Source organism: Pseudorasbora parva, chromosome 2, assembly GCF_024679245.1.
Source record: "Pseudorasbora parva isolate DD20220531a chromosome 2, ASM2467924v1, whole genome shotgun sequence".
In the NCBI taxonomy this organism is placed as follows: Eukaryota; Metazoa; Chordata; class Actinopteri; order Cypriniformes; family Gobionidae; genus Pseudorasbora; species Pseudorasbora parva.
Genome location: NC_090173.1, coordinates 26,857,736 through 26,874,540, shown reverse-complemented (window position 1 = coordinate 26,874,540; position 16,805 = coordinate 26,857,736). Strand labels below are relative to the sequence as shown.

General features: G+C 36.4%; 2 protein-coding genes across 2 annotated transcripts in view; both read right to left on the bottom strand.

Moving 5' to 3' along the window:
• kcnh4a (potassium voltage-gated channel, subfamily H (eag-related), member 4a) overlaps window positions 1–10,914 on the bottom strand; it is a 29,732-nt gene extending 18,818 nt beyond the window's left edge. The window contains exons 1-4 of the mRNA XM_067414086.1: window positions 10,144–10,914; window positions 1,317–1,550; window positions 1,048–1,179; window positions 811–935 (exon numbers count right to left, since the gene is read on the bottom strand). Coding sequence (XP_067270187.1) covers window positions 811–935; window positions 1,048–1,179; window positions 1,317–1,550; window positions 10,144–10,219 — 567 coding nt within the window. The 5' untranslated portion in view covers window positions 10,220–10,914. The remainder of the gene's footprint in view (window positions 1–810; window positions 936–1,047; window positions 1,180–1,316; window positions 1,551–10,143) is intronic.
• A 1,773-nt stretch (window positions 10,915–12,687) lies between these two features.
• On the bottom strand, window positions 12,688–15,991 carry hcrt (hypocretin (orexin) neuropeptide precursor). Its single transcript, XM_067428905.1, has 2 exons — window positions 15,886–15,991; window positions 12,688–13,261 (listed from the first exon to the last, which is right to left on the bottom strand). The coding sequence occupies exons 1-2, from the start codon at window positions 15,943–15,945 to the stop codon at window positions 12,815–12,817; spliced, it is 507 nt and encodes a 168-aa protein (XP_067285006.1). The 5' UTR covers window positions 15,946–15,991; the 3' UTR covers window positions 12,688–12,814.
• Window positions 15,992–16,805: the final 814 nt, after the last annotated feature.

The window sequence follows — 16,805 nt, the reverse complement described above, 5'->3', positions numbered from 1 at the left end:
AACAAAGAATCTCATCTGATGCACTGCAAAATGGCCTTTTTTTTAAACCAGTATTTTCATGTGTTTTCCAGTAAAACCATAAACAATTAATCAACTTGCAAAAGAAGCAGTCAGCATAATTTAAAGGTGTCATGAACTGGCCTTTTTTCTTTTTTTTATACTGTTGTCTGAGGTCAACTAATGACGTTTGTGTGTTTTTTTTACATTTAAAAACATCATAACTAATAAGGAATAGGCTATTTTCTACACTTGTTTTAAGGCTGTCTTCTGAACGCTGGGTTCTGATGGGCGTGCCGTACTGGAGACTTGGAAGTAAACGCCCACGGCTAGGATTGGATAAGATTTGCATGTTTAATGAGCTTTAGCTCCCCTGTCATATATATGCCCCTGTCAGTTCAAGGTGATTTCTCAATTCATCCCCCTTTTACAATGTAATCAAGCATAGCGTTAGTTCTGATAGGTCACGTAAGTCAAGCTTACATCAGCTGAATGTCATCTGATCCACATCTACCTATAGGAATACACCTATCACGGCATTACTATATATATATGGTTCAGTCAGTATTAACAGCAGCGTTATTGTGTTGCTTTTACCCTCCTCCATCCCCAGCTCCTCCTCTCATCCAGTCAGGACTGGGATTTTTGATATTCCTCTTGAATCAGAATTTTATCAATTATGTTGTAATTATTGTCATTAAGAAAATTAAGGGGGGGGGGGGGGGGGGGGTTATGACAAAAAATCAGACTGTATGACAAAAATCACCACAAAAATTAGTGAAAAAGATTGTGAGTTTCATCACAACTGCTTACGTTCGGCAGCTTCCTTTTGCTCCTATTGGTGAACTGACAGGTCAGGTGGTACAGAACGCTGCGGCCGCGCTCACGAGCTTGACTCAGATGAGTTCGATCGGACTTCCTGTTGTGAGTACCATCCTCTGACACAACAGCAAAACACACAGCAAGTACATTAAGTGTCAAAATAACCTATAGAAGATCAGCTACTATTTAGATCACAGCTGATTTGTTGACTCACTGCCAGTCAGTTACCTTCAGTGGTGGAGCCGGGGTGTGATTTGCCATACGAGTTAGTGATGTTTTTGAAGGACAAGAGAAAAAGAACCACTTCTCCTTTCTCATTTTTAATAGGGACAATGTCCAGCAGACACCAGAATGTGGTACCTAGTCACAAAAAGGCAAACCATGAAAGCTTTAGTATTTAATCGGCCCACAACATCTCATTTAATGGTGTTAATCACACAGGTTTCAAAATTGTGTCCAATGCAGTGTGAACAATTACTCTTTCAAATGGTCTTTACCGTTCTTCCTGTAATAGCGGACCTCTGTCTGGAACTCTCTCTGTCCTTCCAAGGTTTTCTCCACCTGCTGAGCGACTCTCTCGCTGGTTTCCTGTCCGTGCAGGAACTGACATGTGCATGTCTTCTTCATCACCTCGGTACGTGCAAACCCGGTGAGCTCGCAGAACCCATCCGAACAGTACACGATGGGGTAGCCGCGGCTCCCCTGAGCATTTCCCAGCAGGAAGTTACTGTCTGTACACACCAAATTTAGACACACAAAGGAAAGAATTGGAAAACGGTGAGATGTAAAAAGTCACTTGCTCTAGCCTTTTATAAATGTAGGCCTACAAAGTAAATTCGGGATGTTCATCATCGTCATATAGAACACTGTGTGCCATTTAGTTCTCTTTTCATTAACAAGCTAATTATAGATTTCCTGTTTTATTCTGAATTCTTGATCTCACTGGTAGAAAACTAAAAGAGCTGTGTACTGTTTCCATGGCAACTTTGCTATTCATTTCACCTAAGTTCTGCAGGGGTGGTAATTACATAAGAATTGATTGCCTGTGGGTGTTTGTGCATGAGTAAAATGTAGTAATACGGCCCTCAATCCTAAACAGCCCCCTTTCCATCATGGTACCAATTTATTGGTTCCAGTTAAACCGTCCTGAATATGTACACAAACTAAAAGGCAAGTGGAAATAATATATGAAGCAAAGTGCAGTGTATTTGTTCTCTAGTAATGAACAATTAATGCTTAAGCATACACAGAATAATCTTTCCACTTCATATTACGTTCGGTCAGCCATTCAGATGAGCTTCAATCAATAATCTTTATAAAGCCATTATTAAACATTGTTAAAGAGATGGAAAGCATGCAATTGTTTGGTATCATGTTACTCTTTACACACATCTGCAAAATACATTTCATCCATCCATCAGTGGTTCCATGTTTGAATAAGAATCAATAGACAGAGAAACTATACTATAAATAAAGCGCAAATAAGTTCGATGCATGACCTCACCACCGCACCGACCTAAGTCCACAGAACAAGCCTAGAGTGAGTGCTGCATCTGCGGCACTCACTTAATGAATAAATAAATTGACTGGAGCAGGAGAGTATGAAGCCATTGAGGTTTCTAAATGAACAAATAAAACTATTCAGGGAGTTCAGATTTCATATGAGTACATAAGAGAAAGGCCCTTGACATCTGATAGGGTTTTGCTTCATCTGTTACTAATATTATTTCATACAATCATATTATTGACATAGCATTATTCTGTTACAGTCGACATACAAGATTGAGAGATTGCCAATTTGTCTGCTCTTGTCTGCTCGGTTTTAATGTTCATCATTATCAGAGGGAATCTGTCTGTGGTATCAGATAAGCTAGAAAGAATGCAGTGTGTTAGACCATGCTAGATGTAAAAACTAAAATATGCCTAATATCAACCTGTAGAGCTAGATCAAGCCCAAAAAAGGCCAAAATCAGACAAGAATTCAACATAAAAAAGAACATTGTGTTTTTAAATTCTGCACAGAAACAGGTTGTCCTTGCAGGCATCAACTTCAACACAAGACTACAGATTTGTTCAGAATTTTTGTTTTCTTAATATGAATGATCATGTTTTGCAGAACTATGAGTAGGGATAATTGAATTTGTAAATTATACATCTATATTTAAACGTAATTAATTTCAATGAAAAAAAGAAAATGATATTTGCACACAGAGACTTAACCGTGTGTATGCGTGTTCTATCCCTATCAATCCATAGATACTCATCCAAGACACTGTTAATGCCACAAAAGCTAATAGTTTTGACAGATTCAGCTTTCCAAGATGGTGTGATGATACCTGATGATAATATACGAAAACTATCATTTTGTTCTGTGGTATTAAAGCAAGATGGTTCTTGGTACTTGGTTGCTATGGAAATATATATTTAAAAAAAAAAACATATGTCAGTGTGCTTATTTCTGTCGCTGAGGTTACCAGGGAACTGTCTACAGTTTATTTTTTTTTATAGAAACTGTGAAAACAGGTTAATATCCACTTACATTTGTGCCTATTCCTTTAAAACTGCAGTGCACAAATAACTGATAAAAGTTTAGGATCTGTATGAAGTGAATACTTAGTTTTGAAATTAATACTTTTACTCAGCACAGAGATCAAAAGTTTCATTAAAGATATTTATAATGTAACATGGTGTCCACAAATGTATTTAGCAGAACAGCATTTTAACATTAATCTTAATAAGAAATATTTCTTAAACACCACAATCAGCTTATTAGAATGATCACGTGACTCTGAAGACTGAAGTAATGATGCTGAAAATTCAGCTTTACCATCACAGGAATACATTACATTTTTAAAATATACATAAAAAAAAGTATTTTACATTTAATCAAATAAATGATGAGCTTTGGTAAGAATAAGATACTTTTTTATATACTTTTATATATATATATATATATATATATATATATATATATATATATATACACCAACATTTTCAATGGTAATTGTTTAGTGTATATTTCTGAAAAAGTAAACCTTTACATGCATCACATTGTGCCTCCATACATATTATGGTAATTCAAAACATCAACAGTTCTGCAAAGTTTTGCAGAACACTATTATCAAATAAAACAATTTTTTATGTGCCACAAAACTTGCAAACTTTCACCCTTGATTTTCTTTAGGGATTTTCACACTTTAAATAGTTAACCATGGGCAATTCCAGGGTAAACTGAATCATGGGTTATCTTGCTTCACGCTGTTCATAATTTACCCCGGGGTTAACAGTCAATCCTGGGTAAACCAGGATTCACTTTCCTAAACCCTGGGTTAATGTTCTTATTTGCAGGGTCAGTGTCAATAGTGAATAAGATGAATTCAGCATGCGACCTGTTTACATAAAAGCTCTAGCATTGTGCATCCTTGTATTGCCGACTTTACTATCAAGTTTATACTGAATGGATACTTCTGACTATAAAGGTAGGAATGAAAGGTCTCTTCTTCAATCAAATTGTTTTCTGTCAGCATTTTTCCTCTGAAACATTGAATTTGTTTATATAGAATGTGCAGTGTAAATTACAAGTGTGAAACACTCCTTAACGAAATCGACATGAATACAGTAAGAGCTTCTGTTGAGCTTAACAGCGTCATTCATTATACTGGCCGTTTGGACGAGTGTACACTGCAGATATACGTGTGTTAGACCGATCTGAACATTATAAAGAGTGTTCTTTGATCGCTCTCTGTAGTTTAATCATTTAAATAACAGATTGGTTTCATACTACTAACAGAAATGAAGTGAAGTTGATCGTTTTAGTCACTGGATTGATTCACTGATGCATCAAGACAGCCAGCTGCAGGACTGTCAGTATTAAACAATTTAGAAAGAAAGTCTGTGTGAACTTGAATGATTAGCTACACATCAGAACTCACTGATCCCAGATCAGGCATTAATGAACACTGTTACTCACTGTTTGTGGCGGTGCTGTTGAATCCATATGGTAAAGCCTGTGCTGACATTGCAACTGCAAAAGGACAACTCCGGTGAAAAATTAACCTAGGAGTAGTTAACACATGGTTACCAAGTAGATCGTTCTCTGGGATGCGATTTTCATGAAAATCGAATGTAAAGAGTTTTAGCTCTAAAAACAGTTTAGCTTATAACGATTGTCTATGGGGCACAGAGTTAATAAAATTAAATCGCTAGTTTTAACAAGGCTCAAATAGCCTCACACTAACACGGTAGCATAATGAGGGTCCCTTCATTCAAACTGAAGCATTGAGAACTTTGTTAGTGTACAAACAGTTTAATAAGAAGATACTTATAAAGACCTGTCCATTACACGTATACAGACAGGAGCCATTTTGGAAAACAGTCTCGACAAGTCGAGCCACGAACGCTGTGGCTGAAATTAAGTTTGTGAAATCTAATTACATGGACATTTTAATTTATTTATTTTCTCTGTTGTGTTTAGTTTTCTTCCAGAAACAACAGACCATATGAGAATCTAAGTCACAGTTCATCACTTAGCACAACCTTTGTGGCTCAACTCGACACTATTTTTCCAAGATGGCTCCTGTTTGTATATGCATAATGGACTGTCTTTATAAAGTATCTTCTTATTAAAATGTTTGTACACTTACAAAGTTCTCAAAGCTTCGGTTTGCATGTAGGGACCCTCATCATGCTACTGTGTCAGTGTGAGACTATTCTGAGCCTTGTAAGTGGTATTAACTAGCGATTTAATTGTACATATTCTATGCCCCACACTAGTATTATAAGCTAATCTGTTTTTAGAGATAAAACTCTTTACATTCGATTTTCATGAAAACGCATCCAAGAGAACGATCTACTTGGTAACCATCTGTTAATTACCCCTGGGTTCAGTTTTCAACGGAGTTGACATCACAACTGATAAACTGAATACATTCTCTACTAATTCTCTGGGCGGGTAAAGCAGAGGAAGGGGAGGTAAACTTTCCTGTTATGATGTCATAACAGAATTTCAAGAATTCAGAATTCAAGATCAGCTCGTCTGAGCTCTCATTTTCTCAAAGGCAGAGAAAGACCGCCAGAACTTGCTTTACAACGATCACAATTTCTAGCCACTGGGGACAATATTCAGGCTAGGGGAACTCTTATTAATGTTGAAAACCCTCATGAAATGAAAATTTCATGCCAAGGGACCTTTAAGGCCTTGTCAACCACCTCTCTGTTCTAATAAGCCTTTCCAGATCTTTAGTCTGCCTCAGCTAATTAAAAGTGATTTAAGTGATTCTGAAGAAGTGTGTGTGTGTGTGTGTGAGAGAGAGAGAGAGAGAGAGAGAGAGAGAGAGAGAGAGAGAGAGAGAGAGAGAGAGAGAGAGAGAGAGATGAAGCATACACATACTCAACGTCACGTCTCTCACTCACACATGCACATACTGACACTGAATCTAGACAGCCAGTGTTTAGGACGGGTGTGACACGATCGCGGGAGGTTGTTCTGAAAAGTGAGAGAGCAAATGGTCAGCGTGACATTTCATAGTGTGAAAATCTGTCCCTAAGAACGGCAAAGAGAATGATTCATATGATTTTTATGATTGCTGTACAGTGAGTTAGGGACATTGCTTTTTTGAAGAGCATCCCACAGAGACGCTTTCCCTCAGTGGCCTCTTGCAAACAGCTAAGGAGGAGAGGAGGAGAGGACAAGGGAAAGCACAAGCCTTTTGCAGGTTTTAGTTAATGTGACTATATCAATATTTCTGCTTAGTGTTGATCCTCTTATTAGTTTGTAATTTTTTATTTTTTTAACAGCCTCATCAAACAAGTGCAGAGAAGGTGAAAGGCTACACGCGAATTCTCTTGAGAGCTCATTAAGAGACTCCTTACTGTCTAATAAGGAAGACTAACAACAAATGCTTCAATGCATCTGATATTCGGACAGGTTAAAGATGTTGTGAGCTTTTATTAGACCAGAACATGGTTCCTAATGACTGTCTGATTGAAATGGGAGGGGGTGGGGCGTACCCAGTAAAATAGTAAATTACATGATCATAGGTTCAAATGTCTCTTTTCAGGCCAAACTTGATGCTAAAATGGACACGAGCCACCGACTAATGGTGTGTTCACACCAAGAGTGAAACCGTAAATTCACCATGTTACTGCAGATGGTGTAACGAGCCAACTTTTCAGAGTGAATCCTGGTTTCAAATACATTTAGTTGTTTGTAGTGTGAACAGTGTGAACTGTACTCTTACAAACCATTCATATGTGGCTTGAAATCTGATGCTATTTGAGTTTAAACTCCAGGCACAATACAATCAACATGGGAAAATCTCACAGTAAAACAAGCAGCTTTGACTGAGAGTTTATCTATGCATCATCTTTTAACTATTTTAATTCCTTTTATAACCGTTTTAATTGTCCTTTATTTTGTGATTATTTTAATTCCCTTTTCTCTGTAAAGAACTTTGAATTACCTGTATGAAATCATGTGCTATATAAATAAACTTGCCTTGCCTAAATGGTAAGATTGGATTTCAAGTGTTTTCCCCCTGAATTATTCAATTTGTGCATGTATCACAAAACACAATCCATAATACTGCATTTTGAATACTGTGTACGAATTCACATTTACTGAACAAATGATTTCATCCCTTTGCACAGTCAGTTTTAAAGACTGACAATTAGTTAAAAATTGGGTGCAGTGAACAAAGCATCCACTAATAAAGTGATGTTCACACCAAGATTCATAACTACATCTACAGTTTTAATTCTGAGAATAAGGAAATCCACCCGGCTTTAAGAGCTTGAAAACTCTTGTGGTATGCGTCATAACTCAATCAATCAATCAATCAACTTTATTTATATAGCACTTTTAGAATCACGATTGTGTCAAAGCAGCTTCACAGTGTCAAACAGGATAATATTGCAACAAAATTAGATTTGGCTGTACAGTCGTACTGGAGAAAACAGTGATGTCATCAGCTTATTTTAATTTATCATATAGCGACAATGTTGGCAGATCTGTATTATAGTTTATAGAATTAATTAAAACCTAATTCATAAATTTTATTTGTATAATTAGTTGAATAACTTTGATCATAATTTTAATGTCTCCAACTGAGCAAGCCAAGCCAAAGGCGACAGTGGCAAGGAACCAAAACTCCATCAGGGCGTGATGGAGAAAAATAAATCTTGGGAGAAACCAGGCTCAGTCGGGGTGCCAGTTCTCCTCTGGCCTATTAACACACTGTGTAAGATTATTATTCTGGCAACCTTACAGGTCAGAAAACATATTAGATCGGAATATTCAAAATTTCAGGCTATCACGGAAGAGACAGGTTTATTTAGGATGCGGCGCTGATTACACAAGAGTATAAATACTTGAAAGATCGGAGTTATTGCGCCGGAGACAAGTTTATTCAGGATGACGGTGAACTGCAAGTTATTGTCCATTGGCGTGTATGCTAATATAGTTATTATTGGCATAGTTATCGTTCTTTGAGTCAATGGGCTTTAAAGAATTAGTTCAGCCAAAAAAATTAAATTACTCCATGATTTACTCACCCTCAAGACATCCTAGGTGTATATGACATTCTTCTTTCCGACGGTCACCATATGACGAGCGTAACTAGTGTGCAATGTCGTCAGACGTAAACATTTTGAACTGCGAGATGCGTTACACTTTTTCTGTAAGTTGAATACATAGACCATAAAAAAAATAGGTTGAATACAAAAGACGGTCTATAAACGCTCTATAAAGTTTTAGATACAGATATTTTTCTTGCAAAAACACATTACCTTGCTTCAGAAGTAATTTTTCAAGGCAACTGCCCAGAGCCGTGTGGAGCAGTTATGGATGGATGCACTTTTATGGACTTCAAAAACGGAGCAACAATTCACTGCCATCTTGGAAGAGCAGGACATTTTTAATATAACTCTGTATTCGTCTGAAAGAAGAATGTCATACACCTAGGATGGCTTGAGGGTGAGTAAATCATGGGCTAAAATAAGTCACTGGGTTTATTCATCTCATGTATTGAAGGATCAGACTATAACACACTGACTAATGTCATTGTGTCTGTCAGTTGGGAGTAGTATCGCTCTTCATGGTTTAGTCATGCATGCTCACCTTCATGGCTTTAGTACTCTTTGAGTTCTCTAACAGACATGATGGCTGGTAGAGAGGTAGTGAGGACCACTTATACAAAATGATCCCAATCATGTATTGGCCACCATTTTTTTTCTTCTTTTATCTGCACAGAACTGTAGAGCATAACTCCCACACTACCGAACATCGAGTGCCGTTCTTGCAATGAATAACACTTCAGGGAGGTTTCAAGTAGTTCTGCTCTCATATTATTTATGCTCACTGCAAAAGATAATGACTAAATCCAGAACAATACTGAATAAAATTCCTGATTTGACCTACTGACACTAAAGCAATACATTCAACAATTAAGGATGGCAAAATTTCTGCCTGCTTCATAAAGTGAGCATGTAATAAAAATTATGATTGATTCTCATAGGCTACTTTCACCAAATGAAGGTCCAAACTGTAAGCAATCTTATTTCACAGCTAATCTGCTCAGGAAAGACATTCTGCATTCAAATATTCTGACTTTAGTCTTTTCTATTTATATGAATAAAATTGGTGTAAAAATATTTAATGTACAAAAATGTTTTACCTAAAATGTGTTATAGCTTTCAGAAACTTTGAAATCAACAATTCTTGTTCAAATCACTATTTCTTGAAAACTTGATAGTGTTGTTATTAAATAAAATGGTTTAAAAATCTAATTTGGTAAATGAAATAAAGTTGAATTAATAACAAAAATGGAAAATGGAAAAAACTTGAAGTGTTGTTTGGCAATAAAATGAATTAGATTAAACTAAAACAGAAATAAAAATATCCAATATTTTTTAAGATTTATGGAATTTTAATTAATAGTAAAATTCAATTCAATAAAATGTTCGTATGGTAAGTGAATAATTGAACAATTGTTAATCAATTATTCAATTCAATTTTATGGAATTTTACTATTAATGAAATTGAGTAAATCTTAAATCGTAAAACACTTTTTTTGTGGTGTACATTAAAGAAAAGAAAAGAAAAACTAAACTAACAATAAGCAAGAGAACTAAAACCAAAAAAGAACTAAAACTAAAAGCTAATTCAAAATATCAATACATTCTCTAATAATAATAATAATAATAATAATAATAATAATATATTGATAAAACTAAAATAACATGTCTTCAAATGCCTTTCAGGTCAGAAGCTGCAGAGAAAGAGGGTGAAAGCTCAGACAGAGGTTGGAGAAAAGCAGAACTACTCACGTGTGCCATCAAAGCGCTTGGCGATGGTGTCAAGAAAGGTGTTCTGAGGGGCCAGGAGCCCTTTCATCACTGGCATGATGACAAGTCCTCAGATCCCCTTCATCGCAAACAGAAGAAGAAAGAAAGGCAGAGCGAGAGAACGTAGAGAGGAGAGAGGTGAGGTGATTTTGTCCGAGGTTTAAACTGTGTTGGTGGCTTATAGAAGGTGTGAATACCACCTTGTAAGGACCGTATAAAAAAGCGTTCTGCAGCAGTTTTACTTCAATCCTCCATGTCTCTGCGCTTCATGTTTAGCAGCTCCACTAAGCTCAGGAAACTGTAGTTTGGGAGGATGCATTCTTGTCGTCCAGCAGTCTTTGTCCGTATTAAGTTTGCGAGGATATTGTGCTCTCTCTCTACAGCCCATCAGTTTGGTACAGCTGTTCTGCACTCTCTCCAATATAATTGGATTTTATGTCTTCTTTTCTCAAAAATAGCTCAAAACATAGGCTTCGCCTCTCTCTTGTTGCGTGCATTCAATCTCGGTCTCTTCAATGCCTCGTTTCAGTCCCCACACAGCTAGTCCTCAACTCCCTTTTTTCTGTGAATTCCATGTATTTGTTGGTTTCTCTGGTTGTCCTAATAGGAGTTAGGATGATTCTTTTCATCCTTCACTTCCTTTTCATCATTGGTGTCCTCTCTGAGGCAGGTGCACAGTCGCTACTGCATCTCTCACTTTCACTCACTGCTATCTCTTCTACTCTTCTGTCCCTCCCTCTTTCTCTCTCGTTCTTTCTCTCTCCCACTCTCTTTCAAAATGAAGCACAAAAAGTAACAGTAAATACGGCTTGTCAAAAAAATGTGAATTATATATACAGTTTGTGTATATATATATATATATATATATATATATATATATATATATATATATATATATATATATATATATATATATATATATATATATATATATATATATATTATTGTTTTATTTATTACTAGAGTATTTATTGATTTCTTGAATTAGCGTTTATTTTTTTAATATTTTCAGTTTTTATTTTATGCTTTTTTTCTATTATTGTAAGTTTTTTTTTTATAAATTTTAAATAGTTGTATTTGGCTTTAATGTACATGCAAATATAAAAGTACACACACACACACACACACACACACACACACACATAACTATTTCTATTTACTGTACATATATTCCAAAAATTCTCAGATATAGAACATTTATGTATGCTTTTTGTTTGCGAGACAATATTCTGCCTGAAAAGCCTATACAGAAAAATCTTTTGCATATAACCGAATTAATGTGGCACAAGCAGATCTCCAGTGACTGAGCGACAGTTATAGAGGCTGTAATGGGAGCAGTAAGGAGTCTTAAAACCACAAATAAAGAGACTTTAAGAGCTGAAGTGGGTTTAAAGGGACAGTAACATTACTAGAAACAAAAATTAGGAGAGAAAGAGAGAGATGGTGCGAAAAGGAAAGCAGAACAGCCATCTGTGCTGAGCAGATATTTACATATATTACCAGACAAAAGCAACATCTCCCACAACACACACAGTAATTTATATAAGGGTGAAATTTGAAAGCATACAGCTCTGGGTCAATAATACTTACTGGCAGGGCTGCAGGAACAATCTGGAAATGTGTTGTTTTCACAGGCAGTGGGAGTGGAGGGATAAAAGCATGGGCCTTTATGAAAAGCATTAATCATTTCCCAAAAAGTGTCAGGTTGAGGCAAACGGTCACATCGAGACGGGCATGTTGTCACGTGTTTGTGTATAATTCATGAACTATTTTGTGTCTATTATTGTTTTACTTATATATTGTTTTATGTATATATGTGGTTAAGATACCATTTAATGTTTTTGTTTTTAATTATTGCATTTGTGTCCCTTTATCTTGTTATTATTGAGCATTTTCTTTATTTCAGTATTTACCATTACCTGATAAATATACCTGTAAAAATAGAAAACTTTAACAACAATTAGCTAAAACTAGGCCTAAATAAGACTACGGTATATCAGATAAAGCATTAAATATAACACATTTTAAACACAGATAGCTATGTTGTCGAAGAGTTACATCCTCAACCCTTAAGCCAAGTTGTTTGTCGACCAATTTTTCCCCCTCATCTTTATTGTGAAGTGTTATTTTACAATATTTACACCGCCTGCCATCTGCTGACCACAAAACATACTACACATTAGAGAAATTCAACAAATCACTCTCTCACACACACACACACACACACACGCACACACACACACACACAATATATGATAATGCTTCTACCCTGACCATGACTAATAAAACGAGCATTATTAACATTATTATTAGCCTTATTAATTTAGCTCACAAAGTCCACTGAGACTGTTATGGAAAGCAAAGGATCTTGCATTTTTGAAAAAGACACAAGAGAATTGAGTTTTACTAGGTTTTTAAAATGGGTATTTATTTAGTCTACGTAAAATTACGTAGATAGGCCTATAACTTTTTATATAAAACACACGGGATCTTACAAATGAACATCTGAGGTAAGACAACAAGTCTCTTCAAGTAATGTTAACGACAAACATGTATGTTTTACTCAAATAAAATGTTAAAACCCCATTAGGAACAGACTTCCGTATTGGCAATTGACCTGGCGAAATTGACTCGTTTTAAAAAGCGACAGTTGTCATCGTTTATCATAAACGTCCAAATCTTCAGGTACCGTGGTTATCATGGGATATTTCATCAGACGCTCCAGTCCGAGTCTCACAGGCGCGCTCTCGGTCCCTCCCGCGTGCACGAGCGGCAGGTGCCCACCGTCCTCAAATCTCTTTCCCATAGTCAGGATTCCCGCGGCTTGATTCCGTGAGCCGTGCAGTAGTTGTTGTAGGCGGTCTTCGATGCGTCTCTCGTCCACTTTACGTTTGCCAAGGGTTAGAATCCCGACAGAAGCGTCGTCATTAAAGCGACCGAAATGCCTGGCGACGGAAGTATCGTTTCGGCGTCCAGCGCGGCACAGCAGCTCGTAAAACTTGCAGGATCTAGAAGAAGTGCTCGTGCAGCAGGTGGCCACGCCCTCAGCGTCTCGCGCCAGGTGCGCCAACAGCGCCATGAAGAGGAGCAGTTGAACTCTCTGTTGTAAAGAGAGAGTTAATTGTTGAAATTATATATTGTTATATCATTACCCAGACACATAATTGCAAACCCTTTACCACACTAAATTAAAATAAAATCAGCTAAAATGGGTTCATTTTAAACAACTGATTTTGATTCCGTTACTTTATCTGAATTTAGGAAGTAGGCTACATTTATTTTGTTTTCCTTAGTTGGGGCTACATGAAAATAGACCATCTTGTCACACTAAAATGAGAAAATGGGTTTATTTTAAATATTGCAACTGTATTTGTTTTTATTTTTTTATTTATTTATTGAAAGTTATTTTATTAATATATATATATATATATATATATATATATATATATATATATATATATATATATATATATATATATAGTATTCCTCAAAATAATAAAATCTGTGAAATGCAAAATTGGAATGCAAACCTCCAATAATTAAATATGTTCAATAAATACATTTAATGTTATATTTCATCTCACTTTATTGACCAGTGTACATGCTGCTGACCTTTAATGAGTCTTTAGATCTTTAGATTTTTTGTTTTTATTGGTGAAGTAAGTGTTATCTTTGACAATTTTCAATCTGGTTTCCGACCGCATCACAGCACAGAGACACCGCTCATAAAGATTATAAATGATATTCGCTTAAATACGGATACAGGCAAAACATCAATTCTGGTTCTACTCGACCTCAGTGCTGCATTCGACACTGTTGACCACACCATACTTCTTGACAGGCTGGAAAACTGGGTCGGGCTTTCTGGGATGGTCCTCAAATGGTTCAGATCATACTTAGAAGGGAGAAGTTATTATTTGAGTAAAGGAGACCATAAGTCTGAGTGGACGTCCATGACATGCGGAGTCCCACAAGGGTCAATTCTAGCACCACTCCTGTTTAACCTGTATATGCTGCCACTGAGCCAAATAATGAAAAAGAACAATATTGCTTACCACAGCTATGCTGATGACACCCGGCTCTACTTAGCACTATCACCTAATGACTACAGCCCCATTGACTCCCTGTGCAAATGCATTGATGAAGTTTACAACTGGATGTGCCAAAACTGTCTTCAGTTAAACAAAGACAAAACTGAAATCACTACATTTGGAAACAAAGATGAAATTCTCAAGGTGAATGCATATCTTGAGGCTAAAGGTCTGATAACAAAAAATCAAGTCACGAATCTTGGAGTGATTTTGGAGTCAGACCTGAGTTTCAGTAGTCATGTCAAAGCAATAACTAAATCAGCATACTATCATCTGAAAAATATTGCAAGAATTAGATGCTTTGTTTCCAGGCAAGAAACTGGTTCATGCTTTCATCACCAGTAGGGTGGACTATTGTAATGGCCTTCTCATCGGCCTTCCCAAAAAGACCATTAGACAGCTGCAGCTCCTACAGAACACTTCAGCCAGGATTCTGAGCAGAACCAGAAAATATGACCATATCACACCAGTCCTCAGGTCTTTACACTGGCTTCCAGTTACATCTAGGATCGATTTTAAAGTTCTACTACTTGTTTATAAATCTCTCAATGAGCTAGGACCTAAATACATTGCAGATATGCTGATTAAATACAAACCCAACAGATCACTCAGATCAGCAGGATCAAATCAGTTAGAAATACCAAGAGTTCACTCAAAGCAAGGAGAGTCTGCTTTTAGCTATTATGCCAGTTGTAGTTGAAACCAGCTTCCTGAACAGATCAGATGTGCTCCAACAGTAGCCACATTCAAATCCAGACTCAAAACACATCTGTTCAGCTGTGCATTTACTGAATGAGCTCTGAGCCACTGTACGTCCGAATGATTGCACCTTATCTATGCATCATTTTTTTAATATTTTTATAACTGTTTTAGTTTACCTTTGTTCTTTTCTTTGGTTATCATCATTTTATTATTTTTATTTCTCTTTACATTGTATTCTTTTTCTTATGCATTTGTTATCCCTATTTTAATTCCTTTCTATGTAAAGCACTTTGAATTGCCATTGTGTAGCAAATGTGCTATATAAATAAACTTGCCTTGCCTTGCCTTACCTGCGTCTTCTACTCTTAGTGTGAAAGGATCTCTACATTTGATCAAAAATAGAACTTTATTGTTAAATGAAAAAACAAGCCCAGCCCAGGTGAAAAAAAGTAACGCAAAGAAATGTAACATTACTTTTCTTAAAAGGAACCAAGTAACGCAATTAGTTACTTTTTAAGGGAGTAATGCAATATTGTAATGCATTACTTTTCAAAGTAACTTTCCCCAACACTGCTTGCCTACCTGAGAAAACTTTAATCCACAATAAAATAAAGTTAAAAGGTAATGAGACATTTTAAGCATCTTCATCTCAAGAATTCTAATTACTTTCTGACAGCTGTCATAAAACATTATTAGGCTACCAATAGCCTTTAGCATAATTTCTGATGTTCATTTTATTTCTATGAAAAAGTTTTATTGAATTACACAGTTAACCTTTAATTAAATGCTTTACAAACTATTTTCTTGGCAGGTTGTATAATTTTTTTGGTCTTTATAATCAGCATGAATGTCACTGCAATCTAAATGGTATAACCCGCAGACGTAACCCTTAACGCAGCCTTCAGTTGAAATTGCTGAGATAAACTCTTACCTTGGCTGTGCAGTCCATGAGTCTGGCAGCTGCTCCGGTCTTGTTGTAGACAAATGTCATGAATCTGATGGACTTGATGTTTAAAGTCAATGCTCCTTTAACTCTCTGAAACGGGACCAGTGCTTTTATACAGACATGCCACCCACTGCTCCATCCTCTGAAGTTAATTATAGGCATACATTATACTGACAAAAAAACCCAGCTGATATCACCCCCTTTATTTCTTCAATGTCATGTTTCTCATTTGAAGCTGGATTATGATACAATGAAGAATTGTTAGGGTTGTTAACGTCTTTGTCATTAGCGTGTAACCAGGATTGCCTGTATCCAAGTAATTGTACAGAGTTTTTTAAGACTATTATGGAAGGCCAGACGAGCTTCGTTAGCGAATGCCAACAGAATGAGTGTGACAAGGCCTTGACTTAATTAGCTGCAAATGAAGAGGGTCTGATAGAGTAACAAAAGACGGAATGGAACAAAAGAGCAGCAGCATCACTAACAAATAAAGAAGGGGAATATGGATGGCAGGATGCCTTTGTGTGAAGCAGAAGGTCAGAGACCAGTCAGTTAATAATGAGACACTGAATACACACAGTACACCTGCATTACACCACAGAGGAAGGTCAATTTATTTATATGTCGTGGATTGCATGAATAATGGCATTCACATTATATGTAATGGATGTCTTTGGATGAAGTCATAGGACACTACAAGAGAACCCTAGACATATTCTAAATGATTAGAGAAATGCAAACATGAAGGAATTTAAAATTGATGCCACAAATAATCATCTTAGTTGCAAATGTCTGCATATGAATGTTTGTAATGGTTTGTTCCAACGTCATGTGTCTTTGAATGTTAGTGGTTTTCCTGTCGCTTAAGATAGTAATGCCAAAATCCTGGGTTTGATTCCCAGGCG

Bases quoted from the DNA above. Each gene is read 5' to 3' on its own strand.
- hcrt (XM_067428905.1), bottom strand. From the start codon at position 15,945: ATGACATTTGTCTACAACAAGACCGGAGCAGCTGCCAGACTCATGGAC. The intron at 13,262-15,885 runs GTAAGAGTTTAT...TCTTTACAACAG, and splicing joins TCATGGACTGCACAGCCAAG to AGAGTTCAACTGCTCCTCTT.